Source organism: Lissotriton helveticus, chromosome 9, assembly GCF_964261635.1.
Source record: "Lissotriton helveticus chromosome 9, aLisHel1.1, whole genome shotgun sequence".
Classification (NCBI taxonomy): domain Eukaryota; kingdom Metazoa; phylum Chordata; class Amphibia; order Caudata; family Salamandridae; genus Lissotriton; species Lissotriton helveticus.
The window spans coordinates 1079131870-1079151186 of NC_136070.1; the positions used below are offsets into that span (position 1 = coordinate 1079131870).

Here is a 19317-nt window from a genome sequence, read left to right on the forward strand (position 1 = left end):
CCTTTATTTGTTTTACCTGCTTCCCATCCCTGCTTCTATCCCATTGGGTAACACTCCTTGTCAACATGGCCCGCCTGCATGTGATCAGGCCTCTCACATGATAAAATCAAGCAACGCGAGCTGTGGTTGTCGATCTGGTCAATTAAATGGTAATATTGAAACCAGACTTCATAAAAAATTTGACCTGCATGTGTTGTTCCAGGAGACCATTCCCACAGGCAGGACCTACAATACAAATCATAAGGCAGTGGATCAACCTGAAGTTCTCTGGGACAAGAAATTTGTCAAAGGACGAGACTGAGTAACTGCCTCCTGAAATCCACAGAATGCTGTCTTTACCAAATCACATAAAACGACTTTATTCCTACAATCCTATCATGTGCAAGGGAAGCACTAATGCTGGGAAGATGTAATATTGCCTTCTGAAACAAAAACATGATCAGCCAGGTAACCCAGCGCTGTATCTTATGGTCCTACTCTATTTTTTAGTATTTATGTGTAATGAGCCATTCATGGTCAAAATATTACATTCTTGTACATCCTCTATACATTAGGAAATTGTATTTTATTCAGCCTTCTTCAGTTATTAGATTCTTTGGCTCAGGACCCTTCAGCCTTTGGCTGGACACACTGCCAATCACAGCTTGGATCAGTCCACTGCAATGGTATAGTCACGCCTCTTTTTGTTGACTGTTTATGTGTCTTCTGTCTTCTTTGGGATGTATGAGGGATTATTTTATTTATGAAAAGTATACTGAATTATCACACCTTTTGTCACGTTTAACTCTTTATCTCAAACATGCATTCAGTAAAGAAAGCAATTCTTTTTTGCACTGAAGCAGGTCTTTTTCAATGTTTTTGTCAGTGCTCATGTTGGCAAGTAATCTGCCTGCAACATACAAGATGTACGAAAAATATCAGTATAGGGACCCCATCACTCATAAACATCTTTGTTATAATGGGCTTTCCAACACAAATACTTAAAGTCCATCCACTAGAACTCAGAGGGAATTGACACAATTAGTTAAAAACTGGTTTTCTAAAAGTTTATCTACGACAGATAACAAAACCGTTCAATTTATTGACCATTCAAGAATTTTTATATTCTCCATGTTACTTAAAGTAAACAAAGGAGGCTTTCCCCCATGTGAGTGGCCTATAAATTCAGGAATCAATCTGTATGGTCAAACCTAAGGGAATATATTCATTCTCGGCTTTATCTTATCATGCAGGACTTACTATTGTGCGTATGAGACACCAAAGATATTCCCAAAATCCTAAGAGCATCGTATGGCAAAAAGATTATATTTTGGTCACCCTTGACTTGGCCAGCTTGCTCTCTTCACTTAACATTCAACGCTGCTTAGCAGCTATCAGGACAATGTTGACAGTCATATCAGCACATTTCAGGACAGCTAATCAACTGATAATAAACATGCTTGAATTTTGTCTGCAAACAATGCATTTTCATTTAATAAGGATTTGTACATACAAAAACGAGGGACTGCGATATACTAGTCATTCACTTAAGATTGGGATTCAAGAACATTATCAAAAATTCGCAAATGAGACCCAAGGCATCCCCTTATGGAGTATTGTATCACACAATATGAACACGGCAGGACATCCTGAATCTTTGGTCTGGAGTCTGGACCACATAAAGAAAAGCAACAACAGTGAGGCCGAGAACTTAATCTCGGGAAACGTAAAAGCGAAAGCAAGGTAAACTTGGACATTGTAAGTAATTGACTCAACAAAGAGGCAGAAATTAAAATCAAAGAGTCTTAATATATAATATTCCAGAATAACATAACATTTGGGAAACTAATTTTAAAAAAAAACATAACATTGACCAAATATCACATTGTATAAGAAAAGGGTCCTGTTGGACTTGGCCTTTTCCCTCCAAATTTTTCGCTTTTTGCCCCCCCTAATTTGAATGTCTCCCCCATGGTATTAAACATATAAGAACCATGTGTGGTAAGAGTTGCCCTGTTGTAAAATTAAATGTTGTTAAATGGTGTGCAGAAAATATTCCCCCATGTTAAAAATGCACCTGACTGAAATGTACTGTGCTTAAAATGGATGCCATGGCCATGGGTTGTGCCACTGTACTGCCATAGGTCAGCGGTCTAGTTATTATTACCCAGCTACCCTTAGCTTTTGGAGGGAAAGCCTGGCACCCAGGGTGCTCACCCCCTCCCCTTGAGCCAGTTTAGGCTAGTTTTGCCAACATTCTAGAAGGTGCTGGCACTGCCTGGGAGGAGGGTATAAGTAAGGGCGATGTGCCACCAGAGAGTCAGTCAGCGCTGGGACAAGAAAGAGAGGGGACCTGCTGTGAGGTGCTACCGCCACATGGGCCTGTGAGCTGGGCCCTGCACCCCTATAACCCCCCCCTCTGCTGTCCCCATGGGCCCCTGACAAGGGAGGGCCCCTACCCAGGTCACTGAAGCTGTTTGGACCGGGTACCACGCCAGCGCTGCGTGAAGAAGCGCCCAGGAGGTGAGGAGTGTGCCCCTGAGGAATTGCTGTGGGACTGTCTGCCCCCTTGTGAAGCTGTGGCCCCCTTCAAAGCGCCAGCTGGGGAAGAGTATGCCCCTAGGAACTGACACCCCCTTTTAAGGCATTGCCTGTCAAGCGCTATAATTGAGAAGAAGCGCTGGGTGAAGTTAAACGCTGATCTGAACTGTACAGCTGGGGAAGCGCTATAATTGTGAAGCGCTAGAAACTCGAACTGTGCCCTGCATAGCGCTGTGTGGTGAAGTGCTAGAGAAGGCTAAATTCCTGCCCCCTTTGTGTGGTCTGAGGAAGGAGCAGTGCGCTGTGAAATTGCGCCATTTGCTGAGGAGACTGTGAGGAGAAATAGCGTTGGAGGAGCCTACCCTCGTTTTTGGCGCGCTGTCCGCCATATAATTAATTAATTAAAAAAGGGAGCCTACCCCTTACTGCCGCCGAGGAGACTGTGGCGCTGCTGGAGGACTGCGCCTCGTTGTCGCCGATTTCACCGCCGTGGCCCGGCGCTTGAGGGACCCCCCACTGCTGTGGGCATCGTCGCGGCGGCCCCCGGTGCCAGGAGAGGGCCGCCGAAGTGAGGGAAGGGCCGCGCTAGGCCCTGAGGCCGCCGTCTACCTCATCACGTGACGGGGGCCTGACCGCATCATCGGCCCGCCCCCACCACCGCCGCGAACGGATTGGCCTGCGCGGCCGTGCCCCCTGAAGGCCGCGCAGGGATTGGCTGCCGGCCGGCAGCCCGGAAAGAGGAGCGTCCGGGAGCCCTGGGTCCCCGTGAGGAAAGGGGGGACCCAGGTGAAGCACCGTTGCGGGGCCCCCGTGCCAAGGATGGAGCCCCGAGAGGAGCGACCGGAGCGGGAGGCCACCCCGCCGGTCTGTGGTCCCACGCGAGGGGCCAGTGAGGTAGGCGGGGCCGGGGCACACTGTCGGTGCCAGCCCCACCTCCCCGACCTGAGGCGGCCAGAGCAGTGTGCCGGCGGGGCTCCCGTGAAGACGAGGGAGCCCCACTTGGACCGCCCAGAGGTGCAGTGATCCCCCCGGGCCCCGTGAGAGGAGGAGGGGCCCGAGTGACGCCGCGGGAAGGAAGGGGCTTCGAGGTACCTTGCCAGTACTTGCCCCCTCCCCTGGAAAGGAGCCCTGCGTCCTTCAGTGGAGAGCCCGGGACCCTGAGAAAGGGAAAGAGTCCAGAGGAGGCCCGAAGCCAGCAGGAGTTGTGTAGCGGGGCCCCCATAGTGAAGAGGGAGCCCCGGTTGCGACGCTGAGGCCTGAGTGAGGCCTTGTGGGCCCGAGTGACCACGAGTGACCACACAGATCACCGGAGGATCCCACGACTCGAGGCACATTGTCGGTGCCTGGTCCCCCCCTGCAGAGGAGACCCCAGAGGACGCCTGCAGAACCTACTGAGCCCCCGCAGGAGCCATCGAGGAGAGCCCGGTGAGTGGGGCCTACATTTAACTGTGTGGGGGATAAAGAGGGCAATGGGGTACATTGCCGGTGCCCGCCCCGGGGACTGTGTTACTTTATCAGGCGGCCCGTCTGGCAGAGGGCACCTGCAACTTGGGCACGAGAAGTATTGAACTGCCCTACATCGCCTGTACCTAACTGTCCTACCAGGCAACAAGGGAGCGAGCCGGTTGCCCTATTTGAGTATTTTGGAGTAGAGAGCCTCATTCCCCCTCATTGCAAATATGAGTTCCTACTGCATGGGTTGCCCTGAGGTCCCCAGTTATTAAGGAAGCCTGAGGAAGGAAGCGTCTAAGGGAGCCTAGAGGTATAGGGGTGCCAATGGGTGCCTGCTGAAAGTTACCTGCTCATGCCAAGGTTTGATACGCAGAGCCAGGTGATATGCCCAATGTAATGTACATTTTTAACTGTTGCCTGAGGTTCTCTTGATTTAGGCCTGCTCCGCCTGATGGCTGATTCCCCTAGTTTATGGTGGAGGAAGCCTTGCTGTTTTCTTACAGGTGTTCCTGTATAGTGTATACTGTGATAACCTGTTGTTATTCCCTTACAGGGGTGGGGATTGGCGTATCACGCCTGTGATGTATGTGTGCTAAGGTGGGATTTTGAAATTACAGCCACCCCCTAAGGAAGAGAGCCTGAGTTGGCCCCGCCATATTGGCCCCAGGTTCAATGTTAATTGATTCTTCTTTATTTCAGATGGACTTACAGACTCAGCCCCTACTTCCCATGTAAATAATCCCCCCTTGATACACTTGGCTCTTGTGCCAGTTGGCGCCGTGTTATGATGACACTGTTGATGCCTTTTTGCCCTGCAGGTTGGAGATACTAAACTGCTTAATTTTCCAACTCAAACTGGTGTCCTGCCTCTTTTGTGTTGTGCCTGGTGTGTCGTCTGTGGGTACTGCGTGAGCGCTTCACATGTCCTCGAAGTTTGGCCTGCCCGCTTGGTTCCATGCTACCCCCTTTGAGATTTGGGTAACCCCCAGTTCTTACAGGTCCCATATGATAAGAATACAGAAGTGTTTGAACATATTACATGTCAAGAATTAAACGACTACTGTAACACTCTGCATTATGCAGTAAATACAGCATCTTAAGAATTTACCTGCCCACTATTATGCTGTTATACTATAATTACCTGTTAAAATATGGATGCAGATCGCTTTCGAAATGAACTGGTAAAATATGTCATGTATCTATCCGAGTACTGGAAAACCATACATCATGCCATGAGCATAAGATGTATAAAAAGAACTTGAAAATTGTAATTCCTCCACGATATGTCACTATTTTACAAGCAAACACCACCTGTTGCAAAAAGAGAGATGTATAAACTACACTATGTCACTAATATACAATCAAACAGTACCTCTTGTAAAAAGACAGTGCCCAAATTATGTAACAGGCGCACTGTCCTTGTCTGCTCCATACTGCACCAGTGCAAACCTGTGTCTGCCATGGGAGCAGTGCATTAGTGAAGGACAGAGTGACTGTTTGAAGCTGCCACTGTCTTTCAGTGTGCAGGCGGCACACGCATGCACCATAGAGGGGGGACAGAGATCCCCCTGTAGGCGAATGCAGGAAGGGATTGCATCCACCTGCAGGGTGATGTCTGGGGTCCTATAGGACCCTCTTTCCCCCCTGTAGAGGGCCACCTCTTTGTGCGCCCAATTTGTGCCTCTACACCCGCATCACAAATATGGCACAGGGGCAGAGGCAAAATGTGTCACTCATTTGCATGGGCCACACCCACAGATTTGCAAGGTAGAGCTAATGCTATATGTGCAATGCACCTTCAGTATTACAGAAGGGGCTGCACAAGTGTCTACGGCCTACAGCACCCCAGCGGTGTAGAAAACGGGCTCACATGCCCCTTGCGCCCTGGGGCAGTGGCACCTGATGTATAAACATCAAACATACAATTATAACTTGAGAAATGATCTTTACTTGATTGCACCTGACTGAAAGCATATTTAGAATGAAGTATAATAATATATGGGTCACTGATATAGCGTAAACATTACCATAACTTCCTTACATCCAGTAAGGATGTTTAATGGCCTCTGACATAGAAATAGCAAGTTCATTACTACTTCTTCCATTATAACAATAACAAACTGCATAAGTGAGTATTTCCAGTTATGGAATATTTCTTACAGGTTGCAGGTTGCAGTACCCACTGCATGTGTTATTGCCACCTAGCAATAATTTCTATCAAATATGTGTACTAGACATTATTCCAATATCAGTGGCGACTGGTGACATTTCAAAGTGGTGGTGCGTAAAAGTTGGTGATTCATCTTACATAGCGAATGAGTCGAGCCAACATAAGGGTGTTCAGCCCATTCATCATTAACCGATCATCCCCCCATTAATCATCCATGTTTCCATCATTCACAGCATCTGTTCATGCATAAATCCATACATCCATCCTTCTAGAGACTATCACATTCACTCATCCACCCACCCATCCTTGTATCCATATACTAGAAAAGTATCCATTCATTTGTCCATCATATGGAGCATTCGCCCATTCATTCATTATATATCCACCCATCCTTCTGAACAAACTCTCTGCAACTCTTAGGCCCACCCATCCAACTATGGCTTGGACTATGGCAACCTGTTGTTTCGGCTTAGCAGATGTTTTATTCCCCTCGGCAGAAAAGCCTTTTTAGCACGCCGGCTACTAACCATAAATACAGGAACATATTGTAGGCAACAGCTGGCAGGATATATGCTCATAACCTTATGTACATGTATTTCCACTAACCGAAATAAGTGAATAGGCATATAAGGCTTCATCTAGTGCAAATGTTCACAACACCTAGCAATACACAACCATGCAAGAGTATAATACTTCATACCCTAGAGAGGCGAATAGGCTACTCTGTAGATATTTGAACCATGAGTGAGAGCACAATAGGAACTTTAAAATAAAAAATGTCACTGGCAAAATTTTACCCTGGGCGCTTAACGTAAATCTGTGAGGTCCTTGAATCTACTCTGCTATGGGTTGAATAATTATCCATAAGGCCAAGACACAATATCTAAAGGAGAAATAAAGGCGGCCTTGAAACCAAAAAGTCATTTCTTTAAAGCATGCTACCCATGCAATAAGTGTTTTTAATGGAACAAGTGCATTTTAAAATCATATTTTACAATATCACTTCTGCTTTAGAGGAATAATGACAGCGAACCAGCAAACGTACGTCGGCACAGAGTGTGTTGCTACCTGATGGTGACTCTCTCGCTACTCGCTTAGGCTTCAGGCTTTGACAAGGTCCACAGACAAACGGGCTCTTGTCCTTTCTAAACTCGTGCTACTGAAAGTTGTTTTGCTGTGACGTGATCAGCAGATGCCTTGTATGCCTCACAGAGCCAGCCCCACCAAAGGCCGTTATCATTTATTGCGCAGTAAGTTAAATAAGGGCTGACTTTCAGAAACATTAACATAATTCAAGGATGGGGAGTCACCATTTAATGTCAGTCAAGGTCCCGACCCAATCCCTCACACGACAAGACTTAAACCTACTGCGTGCCAAATTAAACACTGTAAAGTTAGTGGGTGTGCTCAAGTGCCTTGCCTACTACTGATCACTTGTGAAACCCAACACAGGGACTTGCACATCCTAATCGGAGTCCATGGATTCCGTACCAAAAACAGTATTCACTCAAAGAAATGTGACATGATGAGACACACACCCTGCAGATAAGTCCCTTCTTCTGGATCTATGGTTTGTTATGTCATTCAGGGAGGCCCGGAGTCGCGTCATCAGAGAGGAAGGGCAGGGTGTTCACACTTGTGTAACAACATGCTATGCACTACATGTTCAAGTGACACTCTGCACGTTCACGTTTACACCAATGGACTTATTGGCACTACGTTAGAAATTAATGAGGGTGTGAGCACGAACAGCCCTGGCAACAACGAACTTTCCAGCGCCTCGAATATTCGTAAAAATATTGACACACTTTTGTCAGACAAGAATTAGGTACCAAATCTTCGAAAACATAAGTCATCCTATGGGCAATTCCACAATAACACTATTTCAGTATAATTATCGGATTTTTGTTTTACTTATTGCACATATTAGATATCAAAATAATTCGCTGCAGGCCTTGAACATTATACAGTGCTTATTCCTTTACTGTGCTTGTTCATTGGCAAGATATGAAAAACACTCAAGTCTTGAGGTTTCATATTTTTCTTCCACATTGTAATACACTGCATCCCTCTCTTTTGGGGGTTGTTTTGAGCTTACCACGGCCAATTTCAAATGCCAAGTTGTGTATGCGAGGCAGGCCACACAATCAGGCTCAGAGGCTCAAGCCGACCACGAGGTCACTAGGTCTCGCAACCGCGGACGGCATGACGGGTGGGTGGAGGGGGTGGAAATGGGGTCGTCACGGGTGGGGGCGGGAGAGGTTTAATTAAAAAATAATATTAAATAAAACTTATCGTCCCGCGCGGCCACGCCACCTCAGATGGGTCCCAACTCCCGCCGTCCTGCATTTTCCAAATTTCCTGCAGATCTCATTGCATCACAGGCAGCCTCCCTCCCTCCCCTCTATCAATCATAACGCTGCAGGCGCAGAAGAGCGCGCCTCACCCGGGCCATTTTCTCTATGTAGGCTGCTGCATCAGCCTACATAGAGAAAAAGAGAGAGTGGGCGGTACTGCTCGAGGGCAGGGGGGAGTGGCTTGCCCACTGTTGTGGGTACTGACTGTTTGGTCGGCCCAGTACCCACAACAGTGGGCAAGCCACTCCCCCCTGCCCTCGAGCAGGACCGCCACCCGCCCGCCCCAATCCAGGCACAGAGGCACTTCTGCTTTCTCGCAATGCGAGAAGGCAGAAACATAAATGGTAGTTTTTACCATTTATGTTTCTGCCTTCTCGCACTGCGAGAAAGCAGTAGGGCGACACCCCCATGCCCCAATGGGGGAGCCGCCACTGTCCAACATGGCACTGTGATGTTTCCCAGCCTGGCTTTCAGCCAGAATGAACCGCCAAACAGGGGAAAGACATGATGGGTGCGCTTTGTAAACATTCTTAACCTAAGAAGGTCATTGCAAGAAAAGAAGGATAGAAGCAACGTATTAAAGGGCAACCAGGACTATGTATTTTACTCAAACAAAAATCTGTGAAACTAAATATAACAATGATGTTTGTGAATGTACATTGTATACTGATATATTTCTTATTGTCTAATACCCATATGGGAGGAGGTCCTCACCCATCCAAATCAACATAACATCCAATGTACTTTGACTACTTATAAATAAGGAAATGCTAAGTGGGTATCTCAAGCCCAAGGTCGATCATTACTATGACAAATAAAGTAGTCAGGTGGCAAGTATGAGCTGTACACCTTTCATTTCCATGAACTTGGGTCTTTGGATGCCTGAAATGGCTAACATTCTTTATAATCTCAGGAATATGTTGCATTCCCAATAGGCTTTGCATCAGGGTTGTCAACTGAACTTGACTATGACATAGCTGCTATATAACACACAACGATATTGTAATCATCATGTCAAACTGGCTTTGCTTGTTTTATTTTGGCTCACACTTTTGAGTGATCTCAGATGTATGTGCATCTATCCATATCCTTGTTCAATGTTCTGTTATTTTTACACAGGGAAGCTCTTTTTGAAGTTCACTTTAAAAAAATCCTAAATGTATAGTGCTAGACTGACTATTCTGCTTTCTGGCATTTTCCTGGTGGGCTGCAGGCCAGGAGGCTACTTTCAAAGTAGGATGGGATGCCATGACAAGCTATGTGTTCACCACCCCAATTCTAGACATGGCCTCCTGCAGAGCGCGGCTGGTTTAAATATTTTTTCATTGATGATTTTTTATTTCATTCCATTCCAGTAAATATATAGCCTGAACCTGAACTGCAGTTATTTACTAGCTCAGTACCATACATGTGTGTGTTTTTCATGTGAACCACAGGGGTTTTCTTTGGGACATATTCTTAAATAGGTCAGCAATGTAAACATAAGCGAGATCACATTTTCATTTCTTTTGTGGCGATCATAAGCACTCGATATCATCCCACTCGTTTTCAGCACTCACATTTGGCCATCGCTGTACTCCATACATCAGGTGCTTTCATTTAATAGCAAAATATCGTGATTAGTTTGAGCCAATGGTTGCCGGTGGGGACCACCAGCATTCATTTATGGGAACCAGCACTTATTTTTCCTCATCAGGCATTCACCAAGTGAAAGAGAGGTAAAGCAAACAAAGCGAAAAGACAGAGGAAGAGAAAGACAGAAAAACTGCCCAGTGCTGGAAAGTAGGGAGATCCCGCTGGATCCCATTTCCAGCGCTACTTCTGGGCTGTATCTAGGATCTGGCCAACCCAAATGTAGATGCTGAATTTGTCCTGGTGTCATTTTCCGACTCTTGGATAAAATTCAGCAGCGCCCGCACGTTGTCTGCAATGGCTGCAGCTTGCAGGCGGCGAGGGGGCTTTATTATTTACACTTCCAGCTGGGCCCAGAACCAAGGCCTGATTTAAAAGGCCTTCAGCCCTCCTTTTCTTTGAGTATAATTCAGGATGGGAACTATCTTGAGCCAAACAACAAAGCAATGGCAGGAAACAAAGGCACGTGGATTTTTACCACTTTATGAGCACTTCAGACAAACTATTTGAGGCATGTTTTAACTTTGTTCAGCTCCTCTAAGTTCAGCTCCGCTAAGTCCTCTAAGAGATGTGCTTGCACTGTAGGAATGCATGATTTATCTGTCTGCATGAGTAATTACACAAATATTGATTTAAATGGCACCTACAATTGTATTTATTTAATTATTTTATAGAGCATTCATCCCAGTGTAGAGTGTCAGAGCACTTTACATAACACACACAGGCACAATAAATAACAAAGGTGTGTAAATCAAAGTTACATAAGAGAAAGAGGACTATTAGATGTAGGAATCTCATATCACCCTTACTTGTAGACATTATATGACAAGAGTGAATGGTTGGGAGAAACACAAAGTAAGGATATAAAACGTATCACAGTAATTGTGGTTGTCTGTAGTAACAAGATCTTATTCCTTCCCAAAAGAACCCTTGCTTCAAATCTTATAATACAAACAAATTGAGAAAAAAAGAAGGCCGCTATAAACCCATGACAGTTGCCATGCAGCTCCTTCATGCTGATGAATAGATCACTGTGCTATATTAGAAGGATTGCAACTTAGTAACTGGAAGTAAATAAAGAGTCAGTGTCAAAAGCAGTAGCCCACTTACCTCTCTAAATAAAATACCAGTCGGTATCTGCATGTTTCAGGCTGTGTTGCCACATTTACCCTCTGCTACTTTATGAGTCAAAATTGTGATAGTGTAAAATACTGCCTCTTTGTGACCAAATATGTTAATTAGAACAGATTTACTGTTCCATATGTTCAATCTTGTTGCCAGTTTCTTTGCCGTAGATTTTTTTTTTAAATAAGCGTATAAAACGACTGTCATGCGCTGCTTTTCAAACTCCTCCCCTAGTGACTCTAGACCCATTTCCTCTGCCAATCCTTGATCCCCAATGTATGGGTTCCTGGAGTAAATTTTTCCCAGTTCCAGTATTGACATTGTCACAAAGAGAGAAAGCAGAAACCTGCAAGAGTGACATAAAGGGACAGGGAGTGTCTGGTTGTGGAAAAAGGCCTGCGATAGATTCCAGACTAGCCTTGTATTCGGTGCATTGGTTCCGCTGCAGCTTCTGAGCAGAGCTTTGGGGACTGGCACTTGCTCTTCTACAAATTAAGCACTGGCAAAATGGGTAGTAAACCTTGAGCACAAATATTGTTGGAACACTTTTATTTCTTTATTTGTATTTCTTTTTTAATTTCAGATTTCGTTTATTAAAGAAACATACAATATAAGCATTCATGGCCTGGTGCACAGACTGTTTTTTTTAATTCTTTACTAAAATCTCACATGCATTAAGCACCAGGCACGTGCGCTCTTTAATTAGAATTGTTATTTATATCCATGCAGCCTTCTGTATGAAGTCAAAATTGTAATCAGAGAGAAAGAGAGGGGCCGTCATTCATATTTTTGCACCCAATAATTAAAATGGTCGAGCTCCGAAGGCTAGTCTTGAAGACTGAATTGCGATAATCTTCGCCATTGTCTTGTCGCAGATGTTGTCATTCAGCTAAAATGGCTTCACGCCTCTCAAATCTCCCTTTCCTTCTAACCGTGCCAGACCCTGCAGTTGCTCTTCCAAGATTTTAGGCTGCTGTTGATGGGGTGGGACACCTGCCAGTGTCAGGGGGGCGGGGTTTCTGCCCCAGCCTCTGTTTAGTGAACACCTGCCACTTTCAGGGGGAGTCTGACAAAACTTGACAGAAATAGTCTCCCTTTTCAACACATCTACATGTTGCCACTCTTCAAAAATGTGTCCCACTGCACAGAATGTAAAAACATGTATGTCATATTGTCTCATTAGTACTCATTAATTGTGACGGGCAATCACACCCCTACACAGTTAACATGTCTTTGATGTCAACAAAAGCTTTGGTACCTATTTAGTAAACCTGTAAAGGTTACTGAGCCTAATAAGACACAAATCACAGTGTGAGGAAATGTAAGGAAAGCTTTATCCACTTTAAAACATATATTGAATAACATTATAAACCGTATTCAGAAAGAAAGTAGTAAATCTGAACGCTCAGATTTGCCACTAGGTGCGATTTGAGATTTACTAAACATTCCCAGGAGTTCTCATAGAAAGTTGCACCAGGAGCAGGTTTCCGTTTTTCTCCTGGGAAAATCATGCAGCATTCCCAGTGGCATACTTTTCCTGCTGTGCTGAGTTCTCCATAGAGGAGAGACCTGCACTGGTAGCATAGGATTCCTTATGCAAACGCACATTTTTTGCTTATTTTTCCCTCTACAGGAAAATATTTTTCCCTATAGATAGACCCCGTCCCTAAAATCCCCGCCAAAACGGGGGGTGGGTGGGTTGATCCATTCCATTTACCCCAGCTCTTGGCTGAAGTAAAAACCCAACACTTTCCATGGTAGCAAGCAGAAGGAGTGGCATTTGAAAATGCTGACAAAAGCTTTCATGTTAGTGGGCGTTTACATTCTTCCAAGGCTAACCACGCTTTAAAACCCTCACTCTCTCACCCCATGAGAGTGATTTACAGGTACCTGGAACTCAGTACTTGTTGCAGGGGATCTCCACACATTTAAATGGGTTTACACCTCCGAGAAGTACTTTGTGAATTCCTGGCAGGTGCAAAAAGGTAAGTATTGTTGTAAACTTTAACTTACAACCAAATTTATTTTTGTGAATACCGTCCTATATATTCATATTGTTGACAACTCAAACATATTTAATTTTACGTTGAATCGGACCACGGGACATGGAGAAATTTTGGTGCCATATATATTGCCATTAAAATTAAGGAAAAGGTTGAGACACTAACCTCAATTCTGTTAATTAATTCCAATGCAAAATAATTATTACAGAAAGCTGACGTTAGTTTACCAGGCAAGGGAATGGACATAAACAAATCATTATAAATGCAATCATGCAATGTGCCTTTAAGGAATTAAACAAACATGTGTGGTGTGGCAATAAGTCATGTTAGAAATAGTAAAAAGTGAATAGGCCTAAAAGCAGAAAGGACCACAAGCACCTACCCTTCTCCAAGCAACGAGCAGAATGTCTGGCTCCATCAAATAGAATCTAATAGAATCTCTAAATAACCACAAGCAGATCGGTTAACAACTCCACTCACTTAGAATATCATAGAAATCTGGCTGTTTCCAAAATGCACTTCTTTTATTATGTTTTGGACAAAAAAAGCACACAGTCTTCATAGCAAAGTATTATGTAAATGTGCTGTACTAAAATCTTACTTTCACAGCACCAATAACAACATTTAAAACACATACTTGCATATGCTAACAATGCACATCATTTGCTGGGAATGCAAACACCAAAGCAAAACAATGAACATCTTTTGCACATAAATAACATTTACATGTTTACGAAGGCTTAGCTGAGTGGCCTTATAATGTTGCAACATCAGAACATCTTTTCCCAGGGAAGTCAGTTAAACATTATTTTGTTACAGGCAAGTAGAGACCATGGTTTGCAGCTAAAGTAGATTGATGTTCTGGAAAGAAAAAGAAAACCTGATTCTGCAGGGCTTGTGTACACAATTAAACAAGCAGAATTTTAAAGGCTAAAGCCTTATGCAGCCTAGTCATGCCAACTAAATCGAAATTTTCCGACCTCGGGAAGATGGTAAGCAGATCTGGCCTTGCGAGATGTGAACTGGTGACCTGCAGCTCTCGGGAGTGTCACTCATTGAGCCATCTTGCTGGCATTGTACTCAATAATATTCTTGCTGTAAATCCCGCACTCGTGAGAGTCCCACAGCCACAGAGAAACGTGCATTTGCAAAAAGGATATTGCCAAGTCAATAAATATATTTAAAAAAAGCTAGTGAGTTATATTTGCAAAGTAGATACTTACAGAGCTAGGATTGCTACTTGGATATCTTGATTCAGTTCAGCGAGGTATCTTCAAATAGTTGTTCCATTGGCTGAAAATATCTAAGTGTATGCAAAACTGTTACTATAGAGTTTAACTTTGACATTGACATGGTATATACTGTATAATAACTGCATTTATTAGTATATTTCTGAATTGACTGTATGGGTCAATTGTTTATTTACTTGCTCTTTGCCTGACTCGGGCATTACTTGACTTCGAACTAATTACCCATTAATAAAGAGGAAAGAAGAAATGGATTTGCATTAATGTAGCCAGCCAATGATGCCAGCTATGAAACAGCAGACGCATGCCAAAAAGATAAACTCATTGATTCAGAACCGTTCCTAAAAAACATACAACATCTGTTTTATTCTTTTTCAGGTTTTACATTGAAAGCATATCGTTTTTGAAGGACAGTACCACGGTGGAATTATTCTTTCTGAACACAAGGTCGTGCGTGCAGAAGGTAATGCAACATGTTCTGAGTGATTTATAGACTAGCAAAGCTGCATATTTTTTGTGCTATTTAAAAACATGATCACCTACAATTTCTTCTGTCTCTGAACAGATACCTATACGTTTGGCATTGATATACAAAATATAATTCATCAGTTAAAATCATTATCTGAGTAATACCCCAGATCGATATCATATTATTAAACAAAAATCACTTAAACAGGAAAACACTCCTGTTGGTCACTTATACCTTGCAGTGAAAGATACCTTTGGTCGACTTTTTAGGTGACAGATAGGCAGCGCATGTGCTGTCTCAAAGAGACATGTTGTTTACAATCTGTGGGCTTCAACCCACCCATAGGCTTACCATTTCCTTGCTCCATCCTCGCTCTCATATCCTTTGTCCCTGTTTGTCCATACATGCATGTTACAGAAGAAAATGGTACCGTATCAGTATTCAATAAAAACTAACATTAAAAACAAAAACAATAAGAGCAAAAAGAGGCATATGAACATTTCAAGCTTTTTACTCTTTAAAAGCAGCTAAGATCTCTTGTGGCACTCGTTTTACTGAAAACTATTGATTTCCTGCTGCTACGACAACAAAATTTCACCGCAATAAATGCAATTCACTTGAATGGGCATTTTGTGAACAGGTAGTTTATTTAAAACGTGACAACTAAAGGAAACAGTTGTGCTCAATAAACAATTCTCCATGGGGTATGCATATGCGCTGTTTGCCAGCCATGCTTCTCCAAGTCAGAGCAGCGTTTCCAGCCACTAACAATCACAGCGCTCACTTCTACACAAGGACTCTTGTTACCAATCCCACCCCTCTTCCCCCCATCAGTTTCTTCTCCACCCCCATGAGCCCATGTTTCATCTCCCCCAGCCCTCGTTCGTTTTTTTGTGTTATTCAGTGGTAATGTCATACCCATCATAGCTAGAGCCTAACGCCTGGCCCATCATTGCTCGGACAGCCATCCTCTGTGGCACACAGCTTCTCCAGAACAGCGCACTCTCCTGCAGCGAGCCAATGATTAATATGCAGAGAGCCTGCTCCATCCTGTCAGGCAGGTTTAGGAGTCACTGGTAGCGGTGTCAGAAGCTATTGCTGTTGTGGAGGGTGCAATGTCTACACCCAGACACTTGCACGAGCACAGGATCAACAAACATATTCTCAGTGCACCCCAGACAATGCAATTTACATTATGTAGCACAAGGGAAAGGTGTTGCATCCCCTCTCGTCTCACTATATGTTAGTCATCATAGCTTAGGATAACAGAGGGCATGTCTCCAAACATTAAGTGGTTTAGTTCAGAGTTTTTATTTAATAACCTAATGCATTCTGAGAATTATAGTTCTTGTTTAATCCAATCGAACGAACAGACACATGGAAATAATAACCTTTAAAAGAACACCCAATATTGTAAAAGCAAATTGGTACTTGTCCTTAGTGACATGTAATCATCTGATAATTACAGTCCTAGCTCATAATGCACCTCAGGCAGTGCACCTCAATATTGAACAGAGGCGCTTTCTGTCTAGTCAGTCCTAACTCTGATTTCGTACTTGTGGTACCCAGTATTGCCACCGGAGGCTTAGGCAGCTCTGTAATGCACCCCAGCTTGATATGTTATGTTCGACTCATTCTACAGCTATGGCAACACAGCTCCTTTTGACCTGGAACCCACTCTTGCAATTTCAGTAGTGTTATTACACAACTCTGACACTGCGCTTCATTATAACAATGCCTTGCATTTGTCTCTATACACCCTATATGCTCAACTTTATGACCGCTTGTCTGCAATGCTTAGTCAGTGCTCATCGCATCTTGACCTGCATCACCCAGTTAATAAGGAAATGTTGTGGCTCTATCAATTGTCCTCAATTTAGATCCTCGTGACCCCCATTCTAGGCAGACCCACTGAATCCCTGCTACTCTTATTCGGAACCAACTCTACCAACGTGCCTCAGAGATACCTGCTACAGACCCTACTATCATAGTAGTGGAAAAAGTTTGCCAATTAATGTGATGAGACCTATTGGCTTTGCAAATGCTTGTTCTCTTTGGAGTACAACAGAGGATTACTTTGTCGTGGGTGGCTGTACCATGTGCTGCCACCTGCTGTTCAGTGTGTGATACTACCAACCTGGGTGACAGACTCTAGACAAACTTGGGAGTGCAGATGGCTGTAAAGTAATTCACAGTCAGTAGTGGATTTATGGATTTTAATGATGAACTAAAAATTACACCCTAAAAGAGGAGGAGTAATTGTCTCCCAGCCATAACAATTCTGGGATCAGTCTTTGAAAAACAAAACAAGACTATGTTGGCGCCTCCTCTGACACAGCGTCCAGCAAAAGCAAACACATTGATGATAAGAGTAAGGAATCAATACAAGGAAACCAGCAGATAAATCCAAAGGGATCAGTTTGTGTACTTTATAAACATCAGCCAACAAGACCGCACCGTGCTAAGCGGAAAATAGTTTAGTTTCTGTCACATGCTGAAGAGCAATCCGAATTGACAATTAGTTAACATTATAATAACGCTATCTAGGCAGTCAAGTGACAGGTTCACTTTTCCACACCATGTGAATAATATGCTGTATTTGGACAAGGACAATGGCTTACAATAACATAATTAAGATCAGTTAGAGGCCTAAATCCCTTTCTATATAGTAAATACAAATTACTACTATCCTGAAAAGAAACAATATTTTCACCCTGTGTTTTTTACTCACTACTTCCAGGGCTTCTGACTGGCTGATTCTGGGCAGAGAGGTGATGTGATAAGATGTGGTGTGTGGCTGAGCACCAGCACTGAGAGTACAACAAGCGTAAACCATTTTACCTATGTGTGTTCACCAGAGAACTGTGTGTGGGCTACGACTAAACAACAGTGTAGTTAAACAAACAACGGCACATTAAGGTGCAACCAAGTTAATTTAAAAAGATGAATGCAATAAAGAGGTTGAGGAGAAAGAAGTGGCAGCTCCTCCGTTAAGGCGGAGGAGCGTCACCCACTGCTCTGTGAGCAGTAGTTAAAGAAAACAAAAATAATAATAACTAGTGTTATTATCATTTTAGTTTTCCTTTCCTGGTGCGGAGCGGGGCTGGGCTGCAAGAGCAGGGCAGGGGAGGAGTGTTTTGCCCACTACAAGGTGCGCAATGACGCTTTGACCCAAACCGTCATGCGCACTTTGTATGCTCCGCTCCCAGGCTGCATTACAGCCTGGGTGCAGAACATGCCACTGCTCCCAATCGCTGCCTAAGCGCCAATCCACGGCGAACAGACCATTCACAGTGCTGCATTGCATCAATGTGATTGGCTAGGGAAGTCAGGAGCCTGGGTGCTTACTGTTCCTGCTACCTGGAGCACGAGGCAGCGAGCGGGCAGAGAGTCAGAGGCCGGCCAGATTGTCGGCCTGAAAGTAAGTGTTTTTTTGTTGTTGTTTTCATTTATAACCTTCCCCATCCCCCACCCTGCCACCACCGGTAATTAGCAGCCGTCACTGGGGGATAGTATATACCAAACACTGTTCCCTTAAGGGGAAATAGAAACTAACCATTTAATCTTATTCAATAGAAGTCTAAAATGTTGGAAAAATAATCTTGGAAGTCTCTGAAAGACTTAGGGCCATTGAGGCAGCTCAGCGAGTGACCTGAAGCTGTGGTGTCTGACCTGTGGCCAGATTCAATGCTGGATGCATGGGGGTCATTTAGGGGCCATTGCGACCCCTGGCACTGCCTTTGCGACCCCCGGCCTCAGAGCTGGCAAAATCAAGGCTAGTAACACAATGACCAGGCACCTTGTTTGTTGAGGCTGTCTCTCCCAAGGTCTTTGCCACGCTCGTTTGCTTGGAGACTCCCACCACATGCATTGCTAGATGAGGCCTTTAAGGAGGAGATCAGGGAAGATATTGTTGATTATTTTGAGAATAACGAGGGATCTGTTGATACTGAGGCTTCGTTATGGAAAGCCTTCAAAGTGGTGATCAGAGGCCAATGCATTGCGAGACAGGCTGGTGTGTTGAAGGCAATTCGTGGTACATTGGCGTCACTGGAGGTCAAGATTAAGGCAATGGAGAGCCCGTTCTATTCCATGAAGGATACTCATTCCGCACAGCAACTGAAAGTGTTGCTCTTAGATTATGCAGAAGAGGCGCAGCGAGAGGTGAAGTTTTTGTATAAATATGCAGAGGCTCGCAGGTACGGCGAGGGGGACAGAACGGGTCGCACGCTGGCGGCTATGTTTAGACCTTCTAGATCCGCTTCTTTTGTTCATGAGGTACGCAATGCACAGGGAGATATGGTTAGAGGCCAGGTGGGGGTCTCCAATTAGTTTTTTGCAT

General features: G+C 44.2%; 1 protein-coding gene across 3 annotated transcripts in view; it reads left to right on the forward strand.

Annotated features, from left to right (window-relative positions):
• The window catches only part of FRMD4B (FERM domain containing 4B), a 596661-nt gene that overhangs the window by 267304 nt on the left and 310040 nt on the right, over positions 1 to 19317 (forward strand). For all 3 annotated transcript variants that reach the window (XM_078661469.1, XM_078661468.1, XM_078661470.1), the window contains exon 5: positions 14885 to 14969. In XM_078661469.1, the coding sequence (XP_078517595.1) occupies positions 14885 to 14969 (85 nt within the window). The remainder of the gene's footprint in view (positions 1 to 14884; positions 14970 to 19317) is intronic.